Source organism: Hydra viridissima, unplaced genomic scaffold (assembly GCF_058129835.1).
Source record: "Hydra viridissima isolate aposymbiotic clone 2 unplaced genomic scaffold, HvirCarnegie_v1 scaffold_6, whole genome shotgun sequence".
In the NCBI taxonomy this organism is placed as follows: Eukaryota; Metazoa; Cnidaria; class Hydrozoa; order Anthoathecata; family Hydridae; genus Hydra; species Hydra viridissima.
The window spans coordinates 1902534-1923974 of NW_028324305.1; the positions used below are offsets into that span (position 1 = coordinate 1902534).

Genomic DNA, 21441 nt, shown 5'->3' on the forward strand with positions numbered 1-21441 from the left:
ATTTTACTCTTGTCAACTTTAAGTTAATCGAACGCATGTTTTCAAGTTAACAAAATGAAATAAATAACATTCGAAACGATATAAATAACGTACGAAAAAGATAACGCTTAAGATATCTCCAAATTATGAAAATATATGGTCAATGTTAGGAATGAAAACCCATTTTCAAAATACAAATGTATCCTTATCAACTTTATAAAAGACTTTCCAGTTGCCGTGAAAGATTCTGCGTTTCAAAGAAATCATATGAAAATATAAATAAAGTGTTAATTTTTTTATTTATATTTACTAATTAAAGATCACCTCATAAATGTTACGTCATTGACGTTACTTAATTTGATAGAAATATTTTGAATGTTAAAATTAATCTATCAAACCAAATAACATTAATAGAAAAACTCTCCCTTAGGTGTATATTAACCTTTAAATTACAAGACTTTTCATCGCCATTCATTGGTTAAATTACAGTTAAGTAAAACGCGCAAACAAACCCGTTTGGATTTTCGCGGGAATAATAGTGTAAGAATGTGGCAATAAACAAAACTGCAGTGGCATAAAAAGTATTTTGCCATTCAAAAGGTATTGGATGGTATTAAGTAACATTTATTTGAATTTGTTTAATTATCTTCAATTAGTGTAAGCACATTTTTAAAATTCAATATTTACACTGAAAAAAAAGTAAAAAAAAAAAGAAATTTTAATTATTACCTAGTTTAATGAAATAAAAATACCTATAAATCAGCAAATTATCAAAAAAGTATGGGTCAAAAGCATTACATAAGTTGATCTCTTTTCTTTTAATTCGTTGATTAAAATCAGAACCTGAAATATAATTTAATGTTGCTTAATTGAATTTCTCTCTATTCTTTATGAAATAATATTATTTCTTAAAGATTTAAAAAATGTTGAATTGTGCAGCATTAAATTTTACTTTATTTTAATTTTTAAAAATAAAAAATTTAATTTTTGAAAATAAAAGCAATGTGAGCATTTTAATAAACATCCTTTTAGTTATTGACAAAGTATTTAAATTATTTTAAACTCTTAATCAAAAACCCAATAACTGCAATTTAAAGAAAACTTATGAGTTTAATAGAGCATTCTGAGTAAAAAAATATTTTCTTAAAGAAATATTTATAAAGAAATACTTAACTTAAAATTTAAATAGTTTTCCTTATGAATACAGTAGAAAACCAAACAGATATTAACTTTAATAAAAAAGTTTTATTGACAACTAAATTTAAATGTAAAGCTAAATGGACAAAAAAGCACCTTCAAAGTAATTAATCTGTATTTTTTATTATTACTTTTTTTTATCATTATTTTGTATTTTTATCAAACATAGTTCTATCATAAGCAAATATCTTTTAAGTTATCTTTCTGTTTGCTTTTGTGTTGTGTGTGTGTGTGTGTGTGTGTGTGTGTGTGTGTGTGTGTGTGTGTGTGTGTGTGTGTGTGTGTGTGTGTGTGTGTGTGTGTGTGTGTGTGTGTGTAAACGGTGTACTATAACTTAAAAAAATATAAATTTAGAAATGGCTGTTCCAAATGACATGAAAAGCATCATGGATATTTTTCAAAAACTTGAAAAAATTGGAGAAGGAACATATGGTGTTGTATATAAGGCAAAAAATAAGCAAACTGGAAAGGTAATAGCACTGAAGAAAATACGGCTTGATACGTAAGTATTTCTAATTTTACTTTATCACTCCCTTCATTATACAATCACAAATTCTAGTAATGTATTAAAGTGAATAAATTTTTTATTTTAAGTAATTACAGTTATAACAAAATTGATTGTAGAGATACAGAAGGAGTACCAAGTACAGCTATTAGAGAAATTGCCCTGCTACGAGAACTCACCCACCCAAATATTGTTCAGTAAGTATTTATTGGTTTAAACTGATTTTTAATTTTTACATAAATTGTTCTTTTGTAATTGCACATGAATGGTTCCCAACATAGATGTGTAAGAAATGGTCCTAGCTCTTTATGATTTGCATGTCAAAATATTACTATAGAGTTATGAAAAGATAGTATAAAAATTTAAGTCTAACATATTACAGTTTAACTAACTTCTTCCTGTAGTTTATACTCATGCAATCAGATACATGCATCTAAAAAAATATGTCTAATGTAAAGAAACGAACCATTTTATTTTCTTTATATTAATTGAATAGAAAGATTTTAATTGAAGAAATAATTTTAAGGTTCAAGCAGAGGTATTTTGGTATGATGTGGCAATCAAAGAAGTTATTTTCAAACTGTTCTGTCTGTTATAACATAAGGCATGGTATCTATATCTGTACATGTCTCTATTTAGAGGTCGAATTCCAAAGGCTCTAAAACCAGATAATATATGTGACAGGGTCACACATTTAACAAAGTCCCCACCCCCAAGCTCAGCTCAGTGTTTTAAGCCATTTATGAATTAAGAAAAGGTATTGAATGTACTTTTTAAAGGTCCAAAAACTGGTTTGTTGCATTTGCTGTTTTTTGTTTAATGTGTTTTGTGGCAATCTACAGTATGCATTAAAAGGTTTTTGTAAGTAACAAAGCTCCATGATATAGGTGCTTGACATGGTTTTCTAAAGTTAACATAAAGGGACAACAATGCTTACTAAAATGTTTCAACCACCAGACAAATTACAAGTAGAATAGTTGTTTCAAGATTTATATATATATATATATATATATATATATATATATATATATATATATATATATATATATATATATATATATATATATATATATATATATATATATATATATTGATGTCAGGTGTGTAAAATGCTGTAGATTTTACCAGTGATGTTAACTCAGTTTAAGGAAAAAATAATTATGAATGCTTCCAAAGCCAAATAGCCATTTTTTGCCAGCAGTCTTTTTTCATGCCAGATTCTAGTATATACAATGACCATTTTAAAGACTCATGATTTCAGATATCAGTCCATGAAACATTTGAATATTTTACAAGGTACTTTGTAAATAGAGTCTCTTGATCAACATTAAAACTATAGCATGTTTGTAATTGGAGTGTAAATGGTTCATAAAGACCAATTTTTTCAAATAGAAAGGTTTTTTTAAAACTATTTGATTAATAAAATTTTTTAGAGATATTCCATTGTTTTTATTACAAAATACCACACTCCGAAGTTAAAACATATCACAATATACAGGTCACTACTTTTTTTTAAATTATACTTTTTGAAAAAAAACATTTTCCCAGTTATTTTTCTATCTTTATCATTTTATTACATTTATAGGCTTCTTGATGTCATTCAAAGCCAAGCAAGACTTTTCTTAGTTTTTGAATACTTAAATCAAGATCTTAAGAAGTATATGGATGCAGCACCAAAAGAAGGCATAAAAATGAGTCTAATTAAAGTATGACTACTAAAGTTCAAAGTGCACATCTGTATTAAGTTGGTTTGCTTTTTGTTTATGGCTTTTCTAACATGAGCAAATAAATATATAGTTTTATTTCTTTTAGAGTTACACTCATCAGTTATTGAATGGAATTGCATATTGCCATGCACATCGGGTGTTACATCGGGATTTAAAGCCTCAAAATCTATTGATAGACAATGAAGGTATATTTTTAAAAGTTCATCTTCTTTTATCAGTAATTTGTTGTTTATTAAGTCTATATTTTGCTGTTGATTTAGTTTTTATTATTATTATTTTTTGTTATTATTTGTTGTTAAGATTGAAAAAACATTTTTAAACACAAGTATAGATGTAATTAGATGAATCTTTGTTATGATTGGTTCTAAATTGATTTTGAAATATAAGTGTATTGGAATCTCATTACCAGTTGAAATTCAACTGACGAGGTTAGCTGAGCAATTATGATAACATATGTGATGGTTGTGGGAGAAAATCAACAAACCTTCAGTTATTTCAGAAGCTAATGAATGTATGACTGTAATTTTTTTCAAAATATGTTCCTTAGTTATAGAAGTGTTCCAAAAATGATTTGGAGCTAGAGTTTCTAGTTCAAAGGATGTTATTGATTTTATGTCCCGTAATTACACCAGACTTTAGGTAAGAACAGGATACCTATAGGGTAATTATGAGACCTACTCCATTCTTACTCTAAAAAATCTAGTTGTTGTTATATTAAACTTAAAGAATACAAAAGTTTATTAACTGCATAGTAAGCCATTGTGAACCCTGTTAAATGTTATTGGTGTATTTAAAATGGTAACCCAGTGGAAAATGAGCCAGCAACAAGTTAGCAACACTAGTAATGATGATTGATGATAGCAAGTTGGCAATAAGGATTACCAGCTTATTTTAACTTGTTTTTAGTGGCTTGAGGTTGACTGCTCATGATAAAAAAAGACATTCATAACAATAAAAATACAAAATCACTAAGATGTCCTAAGCCACAAACCTATTACATTTAGTTACTCACATTTCATTTAGCTATCAGACTAGTATCACAATAACTTAAGTTCAGTTAATCTTTTTAACATTTGAGCAAAAAGACTAAACATTGGTTTTCTAAGAAGGAAAATAAAAAAAAGGGAAACAAAGTTCTTAAAAAAGTGCCTCAAAAAAAGCATTGAACAAATCATAAATACTAAAGATTAAAAAACAATACAGACACCAATCAGGTAATACTAAAAATACAAACTAATTATATACAAAATAGTTCTAATGCATATTTTATTAAAAATATTAATGTCCTGTAATTATCCCAAATTTGAAGTTCAAGGGCTAATAAACAGAATGCTTTTTTCCTAGAAATACACCATCACTGGCTCGATTCAATTTCAAGAAAATAAGTTTTAACACCAGTAAGACTTAACGAGAGGGAAAAACAAAAAAACAAGATTTTTTAAACTTTTTCTCTAAAGTAGTTTTAGTAGATCCCGGATGGACGGCAATTTGGAGTGGTTTTAGCTGATTAGCTGATTAATTTGATTGCAAAAGTGGGGAAGGAAGGAGATGAGATTCATTCAACTTTTTCGGGTCAAAGTAAAAACATAAACAAACCTTCAGATTTCATCTTGGAGTACAATGCTTGGATTCCAAGTAAAGTTTTAAACTTATTTTCTGTCCCTGTGCAAAAGGGAAATATGTTGTTGATCTTAAGTTATTTGATCACTTGACCCAACCATATCAGTTTGAAACCATCTTCCTTGTCAAGAATTTTTGCTATTTAGTAATGTATGATAAGGTAAATCTTTAACGTAGTCTGCACTTGATTTTATTAAGTGTTGTTGAAATCAATGGAATAGAGATTCAATCCCAATTAGGAAAATGTTTTAAAAGTATGGCATGTTTTCTTAGCCTAACTGCGTAAATATGAAAAATACCTTCGTATTTTCAATAACTCATTTATTACTTTTAAGTTATTTTTCAGAATAAATTTGACAAGTAAATAAGGCAAAGCATGGAGTCAAGTAGGGTAGTTTTTTTTGTACTTGATTTTATTAAATGTTCAATGACTCTTTCCTTAAAATTCTGGCATGTTAGACTCAATCCTCTTATGGAAACTTTAGCCCCTCCGAAGACATTTAATAAGGTTCCCCTTCTTCCAATAGTTTAGGGATTGGGTGGACACTGCAAACATGTAGAATAATATAACTCACAGATTATTTTAATTTGAATCTAATTTTTTGACAAGAACAAAGTAAACACTTGGAGTATTATCAAAGGCTTAAATAAATTTATTAATCTTAGTTTATGGGCTGTGCAGTTCAACAGGAAATCTGTTTGACTTTATTTGACCTTTAATTTTTTTTGAAATTCTAATTAAACAATTAACTACTCACAACCTAATAAATGATTATAGGAACAAAAAAAAAAAAAAACTAAAATATTAACTAAAACAATCTAAAAACTGTATTTTGCTATAGAACATTAGAGCAATTCTTAAATTTTAAGAATCAAATAGTGGGAAAATCACAATGAAAATGCCTGCACTGATTTTCTTAAATATCAGATAAGTGGATCAGTAAAAATAGTTTATTATATATTTTTTATTGAATTGAAAGGACTAAAACAGGAAATTTTTTTTATAGGTAAAATAAAACTTGCTGACTTTGGTCTAGCTCGTGCATTTGGTTTACCAATGCGTTCCTACACCCATGAAGTTGTCACTCTATGGTATAGAGCTCCAGAGATTCTGTTGGGTACAAAAATGTACTCTACGGCTGTTGACATCTGGAGTATAGGCTGTATATTTGTTGAAATGGTAATAGAGTCAGAGGAGCATTAAGTGAAGCTTAGATTCTGATACTTTTATTTTCTATAATTTCATTGAATTTTATAGATGACAAGAAAAGCATTGTTCCCTGGTGATTCTGAAATTGATCAACTTTTCAAAGTGTTCAGGTAAATTTATTCCTTACTATTTATTGTCAATTGCTAAATATTAAAAATAGTTATGTTAATAATGTTAAAAAAATATTAAAAACTGGACTTTGAGTTTGTTTTTGATATTTTTTTGAATGTTTTAATTTCTTTTTTTCTTTTTTATAGTTTACTTTATACTTTAAAATAAAACAATTCTTGTTACAAAAAATGTCACTGATTATAACTATTCCAGTAAGCCATTTTAGAATAATGATAATTTCTATTGACTAAATGCAATTAAAAATGAACATTATATATATAATTTTTTTTTTCATTTTGCCATTTAAACTAAAACGATTATTAGCTTTATTAGCAGACATAATTTTGCAAGTTAATTTTTGCTTTCTCTTTTGCAGTTAAAAAAAAAAAATTAACATTTTTATTTTATATTTTTGCTTTCCTTTTACTTTTTCAATGCATACCTCATATAACAAAATCATATACAAAAAGATCTTTAACCTGGAAATAATTTAGGCAAGGATTTTCAAGAAAAAAAGTTTTCCTATATATTTTTTAAAATGTAATGTCATTTGTTTTTATATTTATTCTCTATTTTGAAACAAGTGGAATAATTGCATGCATCATATCACCAACATACTTTTAACATTTTAACAGAAATGTCTACAGTAACATTGACCAAAAAATTGCATAAATATTAATGTGAGTTAATCTCTTACCAAATCCCTTCTAAAAATTATTTTTTACAAAATTTCAATTCTTAATATCAAGTATTAATAATATAAGAAATAGCTTAATAAACATCACATATAGTTTTGTAAATTTATAACAATTTGTCTCAATGTTGTTGGTCATATTGAAGATGCTTAAATGAGCCTTTTCTGTTTTTCCATATAAGTATTAACATATACCACAAAATAGTTTATAATCTTGTATTACAATTACTAATTCTTTTAGAGTGTTAGGAACACCAAATGAGCAAGTTTGGCCAGGTGTAACAGACTTAAAAGAATATAAATCTGACTTTCCCAAGTGGCGTCCACAATCATTTCACACCCTTCTTCCAATGTTAGATGAAAATGGAATCGATTTATTAGAAGTAGGTCTTGTATAATATTTCTTAATTTCTAATGGCTTAATCAAATTATTCAGCTGATTTAAAACTAAAATTTAATTTACAAATATCGCTAGTTAAGTTTTTAAAATGGAAATGAAAATTACAGATATTTTTGTCTTGCTTTTGTTCTTAGAGAAAGAAATCTATTTTAAAAAATCACTTTACTACAGATTTCTTATATTTAATATTTCTTTTCTGGTTGTGAATTGGAAAAGTATTTGAAAAATAATAATAATAATAAACTTCAAAGATAACATTAAAGGTGGTTCTAGGTGCGTTCTTTTTACATAGGCCCTTTTTAATTTACTTAATGTATATTAGGAATGTATGATATATTAGGAATTTTTAACAAATAAAGTCTTGCTGTATGTTTAGTAAATTTCTCATTTCAAATTCACGCTGTATGAAAAAAAAAAGGAATGTTTTCACAATTCCAAGAAATCTTTCTCAAATTCATTTATTTTGAAACGCTTTCTTTCTTTTTCTGTTTAGGGTATAAATTTGAATCCTATTTCAATAAATTCTACTGCTAAAGTGGAAATCGTTTTCCCATTAAAATCCTTTTAAACCATGTTTGCAAACAATTAATTGGTCATTTTATTTTCGTATTGCAAAACAGAATGAATCTGTATATAACGTCAAGTTGTCTTATGTAGTTTCACTGTCAAGATGTCTTATGTAGTTTCACTGTCAAGATGTCTTATGTTCTTGCAACGTTTTTGTGATTTTTTTTTGTTATAATTGGCAAAATTTTAGCATTTAATTGAAAAAATGTTCATTTTTTTTTTTGGTTGTTTAGAAAATGCTCTTATATTCTCCTGCAACTCGTATGTCTGCTAAGAATGCCATGATGCATCCTTTTTTTGATGAATTAAACAATGTTCTTTGAAAAGTGGTATCCCAGGGTTGGATTGGTCAGCCTGAATGTCATCAAAAGTTGAATTTGAAATGTTTTTAGCATTTAATAGACGTTTTCTACTTCTGAAATGAGAATATCGAATGATTGTCGAGTATATTTTGTGTTTGTTTGTATATACTGTATATAAAAAAATCACGTTATATTATTTATATTTTAAAACGCTCATGAGGTTTTTAGGGATTAACTTCTTCAAATTCTCGCTCTGCTCATTCTTTAAAAGGTTTTTAAAGTTTGCGCCCAATTCAATTTTGACTAGCCAAATCTAGTTATGTTCGGAGCTTTCTTTAATGAACCCACTTAAATCTCTACAAAAGACTAAAAATTTCCCTTTGACACAAAATACAAATACAAAATTTATTCCTGAATTTGAGATGACTCTTTTTAAATTGAAAATAAAGATGAACTTTTGAGGAGCCTTTTTTTTCTTTCTTTAAACTTTTCAATTTAAAAGACTTTAGTTTCTCGTCAGGGTTCTTAGACATTTGCTTTTACAGAGGAAAGCGCAATTCAACTATTAATTTTAAGATTTGTATTGCGCTCTCTTAATAGCCTGAGAATCCTATTTCTCGCTCATACTTATACATAAAACAATCGTTCTCGTAAGAAAGTTTTCAGGTTTTCTATAACTGTTTTCTTGTTTTCGGCTCTAACGTAGCTATATTAACTCTGATTATCGTTCATTTTATCAAGTTTTAGAATAACCTGAAGCTAAGCAGCGTCGCACACACGGGAAAAATGATAGATTTTACAACTAAAAATTGCTCTGTTTGATAACTTATTATATGACGTCCTATATTGAGAGAAATAAATTAGAAATTCGAGAAGAAAAAAAAATAATTTTATACATTCATTATTTGTAAATTAATTTGTTTTTCTCACGTTACATTAAACTTTAAAGTTTGTTGATCGGCATTTTTTTTTTTTTTTTTTTTTTTATTTTCTTTTTAACCAAGCGATTATTTGATATTTTTGCGAAAACATTCCACAAGAGTGTACTTAACATTTCTAAGAAAACGTTAAAGCGATACCTCCAAGCACTATTGTAGCGGTTTGTGAAATCCGCTTATGTTTACGTAATAAACTCTGCTTAATATACTATTACTAACTTCAATGTTAAATGGAAGAATTTACTTATAGAAACAAACTTCATATGAAAGTAATAAAGTTTAAATAGGTAATAATAACACAACTTTCTCTTTGCATCATTTCATGGACGTATGTGTAACGATATTGTTTTTTTTTTTGCGAACCATGCTCGTTGAGTATTGTTACAAATCTTTTGTTTTAAACAATAGAAATTAAATTATATTAAATTCTGTCGGATTCGTCGAAAAGTTTTGTCTTCGTCTAACTATTCACACCAACCTCCTTTTAGTTATTAAAGATAACAGCAATAGAACCAAGCTTTAAGTTTAATTTTATATAGCTAGACATTCTTAATACTTTAAGAAATAACGCTGATGATAATATAGAAATTGAGATCATTTACTTAACTACTTTAGTACATGTACTAGAGATATGATAAGTAATACGAAACATCAACTAGTTTTGTAGTTAATTAAAAGCGCAACGGTTTCATGTCCAGGGAACTACTCCATTTACTATATTGCTGTAGACTTTCAGTTAATGAATATTATAGAGTTTTCTATTTTTATGTTTAACAACAGAAATATATACAGTTAAGGATAAATAACTTATACCTAAAATGAATGTAAATACAATAAAGAAAAAAACAATTTGTCACAGTTTTAAAGAATTCAGTAAAGCCAGTTTATGGCAAACCGCAAGCATAACTAAGTATTTAATATTAACATAATATGATTTACCAGCTATACAGCGCACAGTGGGCCAGGTGGTAGACAAAACCTCAAAAAAAAATATTCGAAATACTTCCAACTACTCAGTATATTATGTATATAAGAGCATAATAAATGGTTTAAAACATTATTTGTAGTTTGGTAGTACATCATAAATGTACAATTATCAATTACAATTGAATATATTTAGAAATTCATTTATTAATTTTTTTAATAGATATATCACCTATAACTATGACAACGAATAACCTTTAAATTATTTAACATATGCGAAATTAATTGACACATTAATAAAATTTAATTTTATAGCTTTACGAAAAATGCCACAACAAATTCCAAGGTCTTGTATTAAACTCACAGTTTCATTTTGAAATATAAAGGTAAGATTCTTATTTATAATATTAAAATATTCTATTAAAAGTGACGCATATAGTTTAGAACCTGCTGGAACCGCTTATTAATGTTAAAATAAGTTAATACAATATATGTATAGCCTGTTGGTGGTGTTTAATTCTGCTCTTAGCTGCCCCTTTAAGTTTGGTAAACATTTAAAAAAAGATATTTTCGTAAAATGCTATTCGCGACAAACCTATTTTTTTGGTTTTAGGTAATAATAGGTGCTGTGCTTATTATACTGGCCTAATTAAATGTAGCTGAAATGAAAATAATGACCATATTTATGTTATATTTTTTTATAGTGGTTGCACTAATAACGTTAAAATCATTTTTTTGTAGTTGATATGAAGATTAGTGATGTCCATAAACGTATACGGCATGACCAACTAAAGCCTGGTGATAAATCATTTTCTATGTCTGTAGAAGCTATTCTAGTCTCTATGAATTTGGGTTCTACTGGATGTGCTGCGTTTTTAAAAGTATATCAAAAGAAATGGAAGGATGCAAACCGGGGAAATAAAAAGTTTGAAAGTAAAAATAAAAATTGGTTGGCTCAGGACTTTAAATCTACATACAGTAATAATATATCTGAGTCTGATAATTCTAGTCAATCACATAATATTGGTGGAAGACCAAGTTGCTCCTTTGAAGACGCATCTGACAAAACCAAAAGAAGAAGACTCAATGATGTTATAAATAATTTTACTACTGATGAGTTGCTCCACTCAGCAAGGCTTAAATTAAGGAATGAGTTTAATTATGAGGCTGCCAAGCAAGTTGCTGAGATATCAGAACCTTCTAGTCAATTTAAAAAGTATACACCTAATGAAGGTCTGGCATTAATTATAGATGGTGGCATGTCAAAATCAACCTACCAACTTATCAGAAATGGAGCTGAAGAACGTGATTGCCATATATATCCTTCATACAACAACATAAGATTGTCTAAAGCTAACTGCTATCCAGAGAACATCTTTGTTGATGATTATTCAGCACAAATACCACTACAAGAATTACTAAAACATACAGTAAAAAGACTCTGCGAGGTGCAAGCTCCTGTGATCAGCACAATGCTGGATTGTTTGACCCGGTTGACTTTGCGTTGCAAGGCCGGGTTTGATGGGGCTAATGGGCAAAGCGTGTACAAGCAAGTGAGTAGTGAGGAAGCTGGAGATCGTAACTTAAAAAAAGAAGAATCTCTGTTCATTACTTGCTTAGCACCACTAGAACTCAGTGGGTTCTGCAATGATAAAGAAGTACTATTATGGCGTAATGACAAGCCATCATCTACTGCTTATTGTCGTCCAATAAGATTTTCTTTTCAAAAAGAAAGCAAAGCTGTTGTCCTAGAAGAAGCAAAATATTTAGAATCTGAAATAGAAAAATGTAGTATTTTTAATGTTACTTTTAGTGGAAAAGAACTGGTTGTCAAAAGTATTATAGAACTGACCATGATTGATGGCAAAATTCAAACTATTCTGTCTGATGTGACTAATTCAACTCAATGTTGCTCTGTGTGTGGTGTGTCTCCAAAAATCATGAATAACTTAGAAATGGTGCTGAAATTGGACAATGCTAGTAACTTAGAACTGAAATATGGTCTTTCTAGCCTGCATTCCTGGATTAGGTTTTTTGAAATGGTATTACATATTGGATACAAGCTGGAAACTCAAAAGTGGCAGTCTAGAGCTATTGAAGATAAGGAAAATGTTAAGCAAGTGAAGAAACGTATCCAGACAGAATTTATGAATCAAATGGGACTGGTTGTGGATTTCCCAAAAAGTGGAGGATCTGGTAAGTGAAATTACATAAATACTTGTATATGAATCATCAGGTTAACTATCACATATATGCAATTTGTAGGTACCAGTAATGATGGAAACACCGCCCGACGAGCCTTTGCAGACTATCAATTAACTGCCAAAATTTTGAAAGTAGATGAAACTCTTTTATTTTATTTTTACATCATTCTAGTCACTTTATCATCTGGATTTGAAATTGATAATGTCAAGTTTAAAGAGTTTTGTATTACTGCTCTTAAACTTTACATATCTAAGTATTCCTGGTATTACATGTCACAATCAGTACACAAAATTTTAGTTCATGGTCATGCCATCATTGCTAGACAGTACTTGCCAATTGGACTGATGTCAGAGGAGGCACAAGAGGCCCGCAACAAGGATTTTAAAAAGTTTAGGAAAGATTTCAGTAGAAAGACTTCTAGAATAGACACAAACCGCGACCTGGTTAACAGACTACTTGTATCTAGTGATCCTGTCATAACATCATTAAGAAAAGGTCATAACAAAAATAGTAAGAGTTTTAAAAAAATCCCCAGTGAAGTTTTGGCTTTGCTGAGGGAATCAGCTCCACCTTCTTCTAGTTCTTTGTAGCTAAACACAATTTCTTGTTTGATTTTTTGAAAAGAAGGTTGATTTAAAAAAAAAATTTTTACTAAGCCTATTAATTGTAATTTTGTTATTAAAAACTAAAATATTCTTGATAAAAATAAATATTATTTCATGTATAATGATTATTTATATATCGAAATGGGTTTGGGGAGCAATTGGGTAATAATTAGGTTTTGTCCACCATATCCTATATATCTGGCCCACTGTGCAGCGGTGGCCAAAAGTCTTGGAACAAAACATTTAACGACCAAAAAAATTTATTTTTGATCTAAAGTATAAATTTTGAAGGTTTGAGGTATATTTTTAAAGAGAATGTTGTTTAAAAAAATACTTACAACTTATTTATTTTTTTATTTATTTTACTGTTATCGTTTATTATTTTTAGTATAGAAATTTATCATAACATAAAATATGTTGTTCCAAGACTTTTGGCCACCACTGTATATAAACTAAATTTTTTTTGACAAAAACAAATGTGTTGCTACATCCTTTTTATGACAATTGAAATAATATATGAAATATGAAAAACAAAAACATGAAATATCTAGCCGCATTATGCAAGATAATTATAAATTTGAATAACTTTTTAAAAGGTTTTATTTTTTTATTGGTGTATTAGAAAATACACCAATAAAAAAATAACGCAAAGTGGAATATATATTATGGAGCTTATAGAGTAGTCGAAGCAAAAAATGGAAAAAGTACTAAAAAAATACAAAAAATTAAGGCTGGTGAATGAAGGACCAAGGAGTTGAATGAAACCAGATCTTGACAAAAAATTTTATTTAGGCTTTTTTATATTTCGCTGTACTTTTTTTAGTCATTGTAAAATTATCCTTACAGGTCTATTTTATCATTGTTGGGCTTTGCTTACACGAAAAAAGTTTAAAAAATTTACAAATGTTCGTCTTGAAAAAATGATAAAATCTGTTCGTACCGACAACTAATTTCCTTTACCTTGGTGTAATTTATTTAGTAACTTGTCAACGCGCGAAGTAGTTACTTTATCCTGAACAGTCTTATAAACAAATGCTATAAAAGTTTAAACTTAATCCCACGTGATCTGAGTTTCTGTTTTAAAACTGCGGGCAGCCATTTTAGTAGTTTTTTTTTGTTGACGGGTGAAAATTTAGAGTCTGTCGGAAACTCGCATGGCTCGCTGATTTCTGCGGCCTCTTTGATGTTAAACAACGAGTTGCACGTCCATCTCTTATACGTCCATGATCATTTCCACAGGCGTCAATTTGACTGCTGTGATTTCGCCGTGGAATGGGTAATTTTTGATTATCCACACAAGGGGCTGTTGATAGCTTCTTTGTAACTATTACTCGCCGGGCTAATTCTATTGCTTTTATTGACATTTTCACTAGATTTTGGTATATCTTGGTCTATATTCAAATTTGTCCATCTAAATTATCATTTTTTCCGTGTGTTTAGTTTTTTCTGTAATAACGAATAAAGTCTAATTCTCTATATTAGACTTACAATAAATTTTTCTGAAGTTTAATAATAAAAAAAAAAGAACTCTTCATCAGTTTAAAACAGCAAAAGTTTTTGGTGAGACAAGATATATTCGTTCATTTTATTTTTGTTATTTTTGAAAAAAATAAGCTCAATGAATCAAATGGCAATTCCTCGCAAAGTCTTTAAGACTTCAAACAAAATAATTTAAAGGTATGTAAGGTACCGCAATTTTCTTTTTTCTGGAATCTTATAACATTGCATGTCTTAATATATAAAAATTATTTTAAATTCGTTTTAATTACAAATGACTGATATAGAAATACTTGGTATACTTTATTTTATATACTTTAGAAATACTGATATACTTTCTTCGTTATTACCCGACGTTAAAGGAAAGACTAAATCCGATTCTTACTTGCAATAGCCAGAGTTCCTTAATGCCTCTCGGCGGCAAATTAACATTCTGTCGATCGAAAGGCCAACTTTTTTGGGAGGCATAAGCCTTTGGTGGCCGCCTTCCAAAAAAGTATTTTGCAACCACTTTGGTATTTTCTAACAGTTGAGTCAGCGTCATGTTAACTTTTGAAATTGATATGTTTTGTAATTGCGGTTTCACCTAAAGTTTCTTATTTTTTGCTTTTTAAAAGTTATTACATTCTGAAACACTGGTGGTAGTGTCCTCTACCGTTCTAAACCAAAAAATTCTATTTTGAATATGTTCTATTGTTAAATTGATGCCTTATGTGGCCAGATAATGCGTTAATTAACTTTATGGTGTGTTGCTCTTCTTTACACCAAACAACTTTTCTTTGAAAGAAAATTAAAAAATAGATTCATTTAAAATTTTGAATTTTTTTCAGTTGAAAATTGCACCACAAAAAAGGTGCAGGCCAAATTAAACTAATAACACATCTATAGAAGTATCATTTAATAAAAATATCAATAGCTTAAGCAACTGTAAATATATAAAGTGTTTACAACTGGTGATTCGTCAGATGATACAGCGTTCAAAAGTATTGACAAAATATATGGTCGCAAAGTACATTTTTACATGGGGAGTAAATATCTAATAATGAAATTAAAAACTTAATGAGATTATTTACTGGGGAATAAAAAAAGCGTGGGAGTAAAATCTAATGCTACACCGGTATGATTAAAGACTCACTGGTGTTAAAACTTAAAAAGAAGCCATTTTTTTGAAAAGCGTCTCTAGAGAAGGGATTTCGTATACATTAAAATTTGAGTAATAAGCAATCGTTTCTTTTGTTAGTTCTTTTTTTTTAAACCTTTTTTCTGAGAATTTGGTTAAGATGATCGTTTAAGCTTTTTGTATGACGTTGGATTGTCGGTAAAAAAAGAAATTATTCTTAAAGCTGCTGATCCAATTTATGAAATTATCGCAAAGATATAGAAAATGTATAGCCATCATTAATATTTGACTTAGCGTCTCGTCTTAATACGAATGTTTTTTCTGGAAGTATTCGGTATACGTAAGATAAAAAATTGCACAATCGAAATTTGCGAATGCTCACTCAGCACGGACGGCAATTTGGAGCAGTTTGATTACTGAACAGCTGATTACTTTGATTACAAAAGTGGAGAAAAAGAAGATGACATTCGTTCAACTTTTTCGGCTCAAAGTAAAAACATAAACAAACCTTCTGATACCATCAAAGAAATGCAGAATCAAATGATCGTTTATAATTAATTTGTTGAGGAAGCATAGTTTGATTGACCGAGTCAGCCTTGAAGTTGATGTTGAATATTCCAAAGATACAAATAATGCGATCGAAATGCAATCACCTATTCAAAAGAAGGGTGTAGGTGTTAGAAAATAATACTGGTATAATCACTTAGATGTTTTGTGGAGCACATGTTTGCACAGCACTTTGGCTGCAAATTGGCTGCAAAAGAAGTGACAGAGCTGTTCGAAGCCACATTCCAATAACTGAAATAATTATTCGATGATTGAAATTTAACCAAAATTTGATATCAAACGGTAAACGATAAAAAAAAAAAAAAAATCAAGAATTTCACAGTGAATAGCTAAAAGTTCAATATTTCAAAAATTCAGTTCACTGAGCAACTTGATATTAATAATTTTCATCATCATAGAGCATTTTATTTATTTCGTCCTTTTTTTTCTTTTCAAAAAATCAATCCAAAAGTAAATAAAAAAAACATTTTATTGATTTTAAACTCCAAAATTTTAAAGAAAAGTTTGGCATCTTTTAAGTGTTCGAAAAATTTTAAAATTTATAATGGTTTGAAAATCAGTTAGATTAGATAATATTTGTTGTTTGATAATCAATAAATGATAATTAAAAATTAAAGCTAAAATTTTAAATAATTTTTTACTTTAAAAAAAAATCAAAAACTTTCTCCCAACGTTTAAACTTGGAGATAGAACAAAATAATACTAACCTCGCGAAATAACAAATGTTGTGAGCCACTTATCAGTGTGTGAATAAAAATTTATCAGTGTGAACAAAAATTTATCAGTGTGAATAAAAATTTTAATTTTCTTTAAATTTCCTGGAATGTATAATGATCCTAATGGAAGAAAACTTTACATAAATTTCTAAAGTTTTTTTTGGTGCTGCATTTTTTCTCAGCTCAAAGTTGAACTAGATTTTAGTAGTTTTTGCAAAAAGAACTCGATTTTCAGAGGAAACATTAAAGGCGACATTATTAGTTAGACAAAAGTTGAATTTGGTTGGCAAAGTAAAGTTCTCTTTAACGTTAATCATATAAAAAAAAAATTATTCTATTTAGTGTCATATGTTTTAAAATGGAATATAAACAAAACTCATATTTTAAATCTTTTCTTTAAACACGTAGTAAAATTAACTTTTGTTATGATCAATTCGATTCTTACTTATGAGTAAAACCGGGTATTTGAACCGGGTATTTGAACAGTAATGTAAAATTGAACAACTTTTGTATATTTAGTAATAATCTTTTTAAGGAAAAAGCATTTTGACATTTTTTTTTTTGTTGCATTTTTGTATAGAATTTTTTGCTCCATCATGCGGTGTAAAGCTATTTGGTTTCTAAAATAAAAATTTTAACACGAGTGAAAAAGAGTTACTATGAGTAAATTATTTCAAATTTTCTTCACTACCTGACTTCTCAATTTCGCAAATGAAAACTTCAGTACTGAACATAAAAATGTGGTTTTGTAGTTGAAATTCTGCAGAAGATGATCCTTTTTTCAGAATTGAATTTGTTAGTTCCGGAAGAAAGACATGAAGAAAAAACTGAAATACAAAGATTTCCTTTTTTTTTTTTAAAAAACTGAAGACACTATTCATTTTATATATATATATATATATAAATATTTCACACTTATTTGTTAACTAAATTTACTTACGCATCTAGTCCTTATACGAATATGTGTGATCCACGTGACGTTAATATCTTTAAAAAACAATTACTCTCTTTATCTCAGCCGTTAAAAAATGATGCACACAGTTATAAACAAAAAAACAAGGAATTCCACTGACGAGCAACTCAATGCTGCAAATTCACAAAGAAAATATGTCGGCTTATCATTACGTAACGTATTTTTATGTATGGCATTCCAAAATCAACTTTATCGTTCAGGATAAAGAACCCTACAAGTTCTATTGGTACTGGCACAGTCCCCATTTTAAGTACTTTTACTGAATCAATATCACTTGAAATGCTTATTAAACTTGCGGATTGGGGTATCGGTAGAATCCGAACAAATGCTAGAACTTGCTGCTAGTAATTTACAACATAAGAAACAAAGAAATTTATTTACGAACAGTAAACCAGGCAAAGCTTGGTGCTATACTTTCATCAAACGGTGGAAACATAGATTAAGCGAGAGAATTGCAGGTAAAGTTGCAACACTGAGAGCAGCTTTTTGTACTGAAGATGATATAAATAAATATTTCAATACATGCAAAACTCAAAAGCAAACATAAAATAAGTACTGTGTCAAATGTCTGGAATTTTGATGAAATCGGCTTAAATTGTGACAAGGGTAATCAAGCAATTCTCACAATCAACGTTTTGTTTGAATCTAGCAATAAATTATGGAGATTAAAAAAAAAACAAAGAAAATGCAAGTAGTGACCGAATCATTGGAGCGAAAATGCAACGAATGAAAATCACCAATCGTTTACATACAAAAATTTAAATTGTCAAAGCTGTATGTAGGTTGCATGCTTGCCAAAAAACGTTTGGCGATGAGTTTTTTGAACAAAAAAATGTTGAGACTGATATTTTTTTCTTTACTTCCTCATCTTTGTAGTTAATTGTATTAATTGATCTATTTAATTGCTTTGTTTCTATTAATTGTATAACTTCAATTGTACAGCTAATTATCACGTTTAACATGAAAAGAAAGTCATTATATAATTGAACATTTTTTTTACTTTAAATGCTTACTTAAAAACTAAATAAAATTGTAAAAAAAATCACATTTCTGTGGTATTCAAAGTCATTAAAAATTACTAAAATACGTCTATTTTTTCCTGAGTAATGTCATTTCCTTTCGTTTCTAAGTTGCATAATATCGTTGGGATGGTAGATTATGCAAAAAGTATCTAAGATTTAATAATTTAAGATTCAATCGATCTAATGTCTTTTTTTTTAAAAAAAAAAAAAAGTTTGAAAAAAAGTTAAACAAAAAGTTTTACAATAAATTTATTGCATTAATTTTTAATAAAACTTTGATGCGTTGAATTCAAATCTGACATAAGATTTTTATGACAAGATACAAAATTTTTGAAATCAATTTTTTATCTTTACAAATTTTAAGAAGTTAATTTTTTTTACATGGTATTTCTGAAAAGCAGATTTGAAATTTTGGAAATAACGGGTAGTGTTCGGCAAAATCAAATATACGTCAAACCTTTAAAGATTTGAATTTGAACTGTTCTTTGAGGGGATAGATTTGAATTTGATTTGACAAATATCTGGAGGATTTGGATTTGATTTTCAAATATTCACTTTGTTCTCAATTTTTGCGTTTGAAAAAAAAACGCCAAATTTTACAGGCCCGCAAACATATATATCACTTTATTCCGGGGTCTTTGCAGTGGTTTCCGGGATGGCGGTCGCCTTTCAATAACGGAAAAAAAAAAAAAAAAAAAAAGAGTTTTTAATTAAAGTTTGTTAATATTAAAGAGAAAGTAAAGAGCATAGAGAAAGAAAAAAAGAAAAGAAATGTAAACAAAGTACAAGATTAAAAGAAAAAACGTAGAAAAAAATATATGTAAAAATCAAAAGAAAAAATTGCAAATACAATTTAACCACAATAAAAATGGAAAAAGTAAAACAATAACGAATCGAAAAACATTCATTGAAAGAAACAATCATTCGAAAAAAGAAAATAATAAAAAAATATAATAATGGCTTGCTTGAAAGCAAAGAATTTTTTTTTTAATTTTATTAATTTTCTGTGCGTTTTTGTATATTGTCTTGTATGTTTGTCTATTGTTTGTATTTTCCGTCGTGTATTCAAATTCAAATTTATTTTAATATTCGTTATTCTTATTTTCATTAATTATTTTTCATTATAATAGTTGCTATATGTCATTGTTTACTTTTACGTTTTATCAGTTTTAACTGTTTGTAACTGTCTAACTTTGTTTATGTAGCTATTGTATTTATAAAGACAAGTGACTTATATATAATTATTATTATTGTTATCATTATTATTAATAGTATTTTTATTATTTAAACCATTATTATTTTAATCATTTTCATTAGGTGTTTACTTAATATTAGTATATTTACTATTTGTAAACAACCTTGAAATGTATCTATTTCAGAAATATATATTACATTCCTAATTATGTCGGATAATCCAGAACCCGAATCTTTTTCTGTTACAAAAACCACCAAACGTTCACAATCAATTGTATGGGATTATTTCACAGTTGATGAGCATGACAAAACCAAGGCCATATGCCAGCATTGTCCAAAGCACAAGAACAAGTATGCTTACAATAAAGGTGGGACAACAAATCTAATGAACCATTTAAATTCTCAACACAAAAGCAAATTACTTGGGGACAGAGAACCAAAGCAACGACGTTTAGATGACATGATAATGACACCAATCGTTTATTCTCCAGATCTATTCAATGAATACTTAGTTAGCTGGATTGTCAAGAATGATCAATCATTTAATGAGGTAGAGTCCAGCCACTTTCGTAAACTACTCACTCTACTGAAACCAAATTTGTCAATCATGAGTGCGCGCCAATTAAAAAGCCAGATAATGGACACTTACAACACCAAAAAAAAATTGCTAAAGACCCTTTTTTTGAATCTTGACTCAAAGGTTTCATTCACCACTGACTGCTGGACATCACCCAACAACATTGCTTTTATGGGCATAACGACTCATTACATTGACAAAGACTGGAACCTACATGCCAAAACTCTTGATTTCAAATCCTTGCCTGATTCCCATTCAGGTTCAAATTTATCTAATGCATTCTTGTCAGTTTTGATTGAATTCGGTCTTACAAGCAAAGGAATGGGCATTACCTTAGATAATGCTTCCAATAATAATTCATTTATGGATATTTTAAATTCCAAGTACGAAATTAAAACCACCTTTGAGCATATCCGGTGTTTTGCTCATGTGCTGAATTTGGGCGCGCAAGCAGGTTTGGATGTTTTGAAAGATGATCTTGTAAAACTTAGAACAGGAATTAAAAAAATCCGATCCAGTCCTCAATCATATTCTAGGTTCAAAGGTTTCCAGCAATCAAATTGCACCTTAAAACCAATACTTGATGTCCCTACAAGATGGAACTCAACAGCTGATATGCTTAAACGAGCAATGGAATTAAAAGTTGGTTTCATTGCGTATTTTTGCGATTTTGACTCAACTGCAAACAATCCAGACTGTTGTCTATCAATTTCAGCAGATGTTTGGAACAGGTTTGAAACAATTGTTTTGTATCTTGAACCATTCAAGGAATTTACCCAGCTCATTAGTGG

At 28.6% G+C, this 21441-nt stretch overlaps 2 protein-coding genes across 5 annotated transcripts; both read left to right on the forward strand.

The window, feature by feature from the left end:
- The first annotated feature begins 472 nt into the window (after nucleotides 1-472).
- LOC145190071 (cyclin-dependent kinase 2-like) lies at nucleotides 473-8457 on the forward strand. Of its 3 annotated transcripts, none has more exons than XM_090091000.1 (9): nucleotides 473-579; nucleotides 1531-1678; nucleotides 1801-1878; nucleotides 3267-3387; nucleotides 3494-3593; nucleotides 6036-6208; nucleotides 6287-6348; nucleotides 7285-7426; nucleotides 8244-8457. In XM_090091000.1, exons 2-9 carry the CDS (start codon nucleotides 1533-1535, stop codon nucleotides 8331-8333), a joined length of 912 nt encoding a protein of 303 aa, XP_089947126.1. In that variant the 5' UTR covers nucleotides 473-579; nucleotides 1531-1532; the 3' UTR covers nucleotides 8334-8457. The 3 variants fall into 3 exon arrangements, with proteins under 3 accessions (XP_089947126.1, XP_089947127.1, XP_089947128.1); XM_090091001.1 differs by having other exon boundaries at nucleotides 508-589; XM_090091002.1 differs by having other exon boundaries at nucleotides 548-636.
- A 1758-nt stretch (nucleotides 8458-10215) lies between these two features.
- LOC149886573 (uncharacterized) lies at nucleotides 10216-13185 on the forward strand. 2 transcript variants are annotated; one of them, XM_090091372.1, is made up of 3 exons: nucleotides 10216-10560; nucleotides 10916-12370; nucleotides 12440-13185. In XM_090091372.1, exons 2-3 carry the CDS (start codon nucleotides 10921-10923, stop codon nucleotides 12967-12969), a joined length of 1980 nt encoding a protein of 659 aa, XP_089947498.1. In that variant the 5' UTR covers nucleotides 10216-10560; nucleotides 10916-10920; the 3' UTR covers nucleotides 12970-13185. The 2 variants fall into 2 exon arrangements, with proteins under 2 accessions (XP_089947498.1, XP_089947499.1); XM_090091373.1 differs by having other exon boundaries at nucleotides 10216-12370.
- The last annotated feature ends 8256 nt before the right edge of the window (nucleotides 13186-21441 follow it).

Bases quoted from the DNA above. Each gene is read 5' to 3' on its own strand.
- LOC145190071 (XM_090091000.1), top strand. From the start codon at position 1,533: ATGGCTGTTCCAAATGACATGAAAAGCATCATGGATATTTTTCAAAAA. The intron at 1,679-1,800 runs GTAAGTATTTCT...AATTGATTGTAG, and splicing joins AAGAAAATACGGCTTGATAC to AGATACAGAAGGAGTACCAA. The intron at 1,879-3,266 runs GTAAGTATTTAT...TTACATTTATAG, and splicing joins ACCCACCCAAATATTGTTCA to GCTTCTTGATGTCATTCAAA.
- LOC149886573 (XM_090091373.1), top strand. From the start codon at position 10,921: ATGAAGATTAGTGATGTCCATAAACGTATACGGCATGACCAACTAAAG. The intron at 12,371-12,439 runs GTAAGTGAAATT...TGCAATTTGTAG, and splicing joins CCCAAAAAGTGGAGGATCTG to GTACCAGTAATGATGGAAAC.